This window comes from Sinocyclocheilus rhinocerous, unplaced genomic scaffold, assembly GCF_001515625.1.
Source record: "Sinocyclocheilus rhinocerous isolate Xijiao unplaced genomic scaffold, SAMN03320098_v1.1 scaffold1915, whole genome shotgun sequence".
Lineage (NCBI taxonomy): Eukaryota > Metazoa > Chordata > Actinopteri > Cypriniformes > Cyprinidae > Sinocyclocheilus > Sinocyclocheilus rhinocerous.
Window position 1 is genome coordinate 590,796 of NW_015639873.1, and position 1,672 is coordinate 592,467.

The 1,672-nt window shown below is 32.2% G+C and overlaps 1 protein-coding gene across 1 annotated transcript in view; it reads right to left on the minus strand.

The window, feature by feature from the left end:
* Nucleotides 1–1,672, minus strand: part of LOC107752255 (kinesin-like protein KIF1C) — a 43,887-nt gene that overhangs the window by 21,206 nt on the left and 21,009 nt on the right. Inside the window, exon 13 of the mRNA XM_016568184.1 lies at nucleotides 1,309–1,388. Within this exon, the coding sequence (XP_016423670.1) occupies nucleotides 1,309–1,388 (80 nt within the window). The remainder of the gene's footprint in view (nucleotides 1–1,308; nucleotides 1,389–1,672) is intronic.

Consider the following 1,672-nt stretch of genomic DNA (forward strand, 5'->3'; position numbering starts at 1 on the left):
ATTTTGAAATATTTTTACTATTTAAAATAACTGCTTTTTATTAGACTATATTTTAAAATATAATTTATTCCTGTGATCAAAGCTGTATTTTCAGCATCATTACTCCAGTCTTCAGTGTCACATGATCTTCAGAAATCATTCTAATATGCTAATTTACTGCTCAAGAAACATTTATTATCATTATTAATATTTAAAACAGTTGATTACATTTTTTCAGGATTCTTTGATGAATAGAAAGATCTAAAGATCAGCATTTATCTGAAATAAAAAGCTTTTGTAACATTATACACTATACCATTCAAAAGCTTAGAGTCAGTGTAATTTGTATATATTTTTTAAACATTTTTGGGAGGGAAAGAAATTATAAAAATTAATACTTTTATTCAGCAAGGATGCTTTAAATTGATCAAAAGTGATGATAAAGACATTTATAATGTTACAAAAGATATCTATTTCAGATAAATGTTGTTCTTCTGAACTTTCTATTCATCAAGAAGAAAAAATTCTACTCAGCTGTTTTCAACATAATAATAATAATAATAATAATGCTTCTTGAGCAGCAAATCAGCATATTAGAATGATTTCTGAAGATCATGTGACACTGAAGACTGGAGTAATGATGCTGAAAATACAGCTGCGCATCACAGAAATAAATTACTTTTTAACAGATATTCACATAGAAAACAGCGATTTTAAATAGTAAAAGTATTTCACAATATTACTGCGTTTGCTGTATTTTGAATCAAATAAATGCAGGCTTGGTCAACAGAAGATAATTCTTTAAAAAACAAACTGTTCAAAAACTTTTGACTGGTAGTGTATTAATTACACTACAATATTTAATGGTAAAAGTGTCATTCATATATTGGCCATCTAGTGTGAGATCGTCGTTAGCATCTGTCGGCATAATTTTTACAGTGTGTTCCGCACTGTTGACACTATTTAATCCACAAAATGTAAAAATGGAAGTGAGCAAACCACATAATCGAGCGAGACTGGTGTGAAAATGGCAAGCAAGCACTGCTTTGTTTACACTTTAGTATATCCGCATCCCAACTCTTTCAGATTCCCTTTTTGAATGTCTACTGACTACTGCCACCTGCTGGTGTGGAGAGTTATCGTTCTCTCACACAGACGCAGGTTAGTCGTCGGTTGTAGTAAAACGCAACTTTTCAGCCCATATATCTAGGTCAGTTTGCTCTGTCCGTGTCTTAGCATTCACAGGGTAAAGTTATTCCTTAAATGACATCCTAATTCAGTCCATTACAACAGTTTGTGTTATAACTGTTGGGTTGTGCCAGTTCTCACCTCTCTTGTCGTATTGATTCGGTTTTCCTGAGCTTCTCCTCCCATGTTTCATTCAGCTCTGCAATCATCTTCTCTGTTTCCTGTTAGAAACACAGGAAGACAATGCCAGACAGACATATTTCCTCTGTTTATACTCTATTTTACATACGGAACATATATGGGCCATTCTACAGAATTGGTGCAAACTGCTGTCCCACAACCAAAAAACACATTTAAAAAGCATTTAAGTATTCAAATCTTAGATGTTTACTAAGATCCTTCTACTCTCTATTGAAACCCACAATAATATTTAAAATATCAGTAAGCTTAATATATATATAAAATGATCATTTATTGGGTACTTTCAATTGGGAGGTGGCTGTCC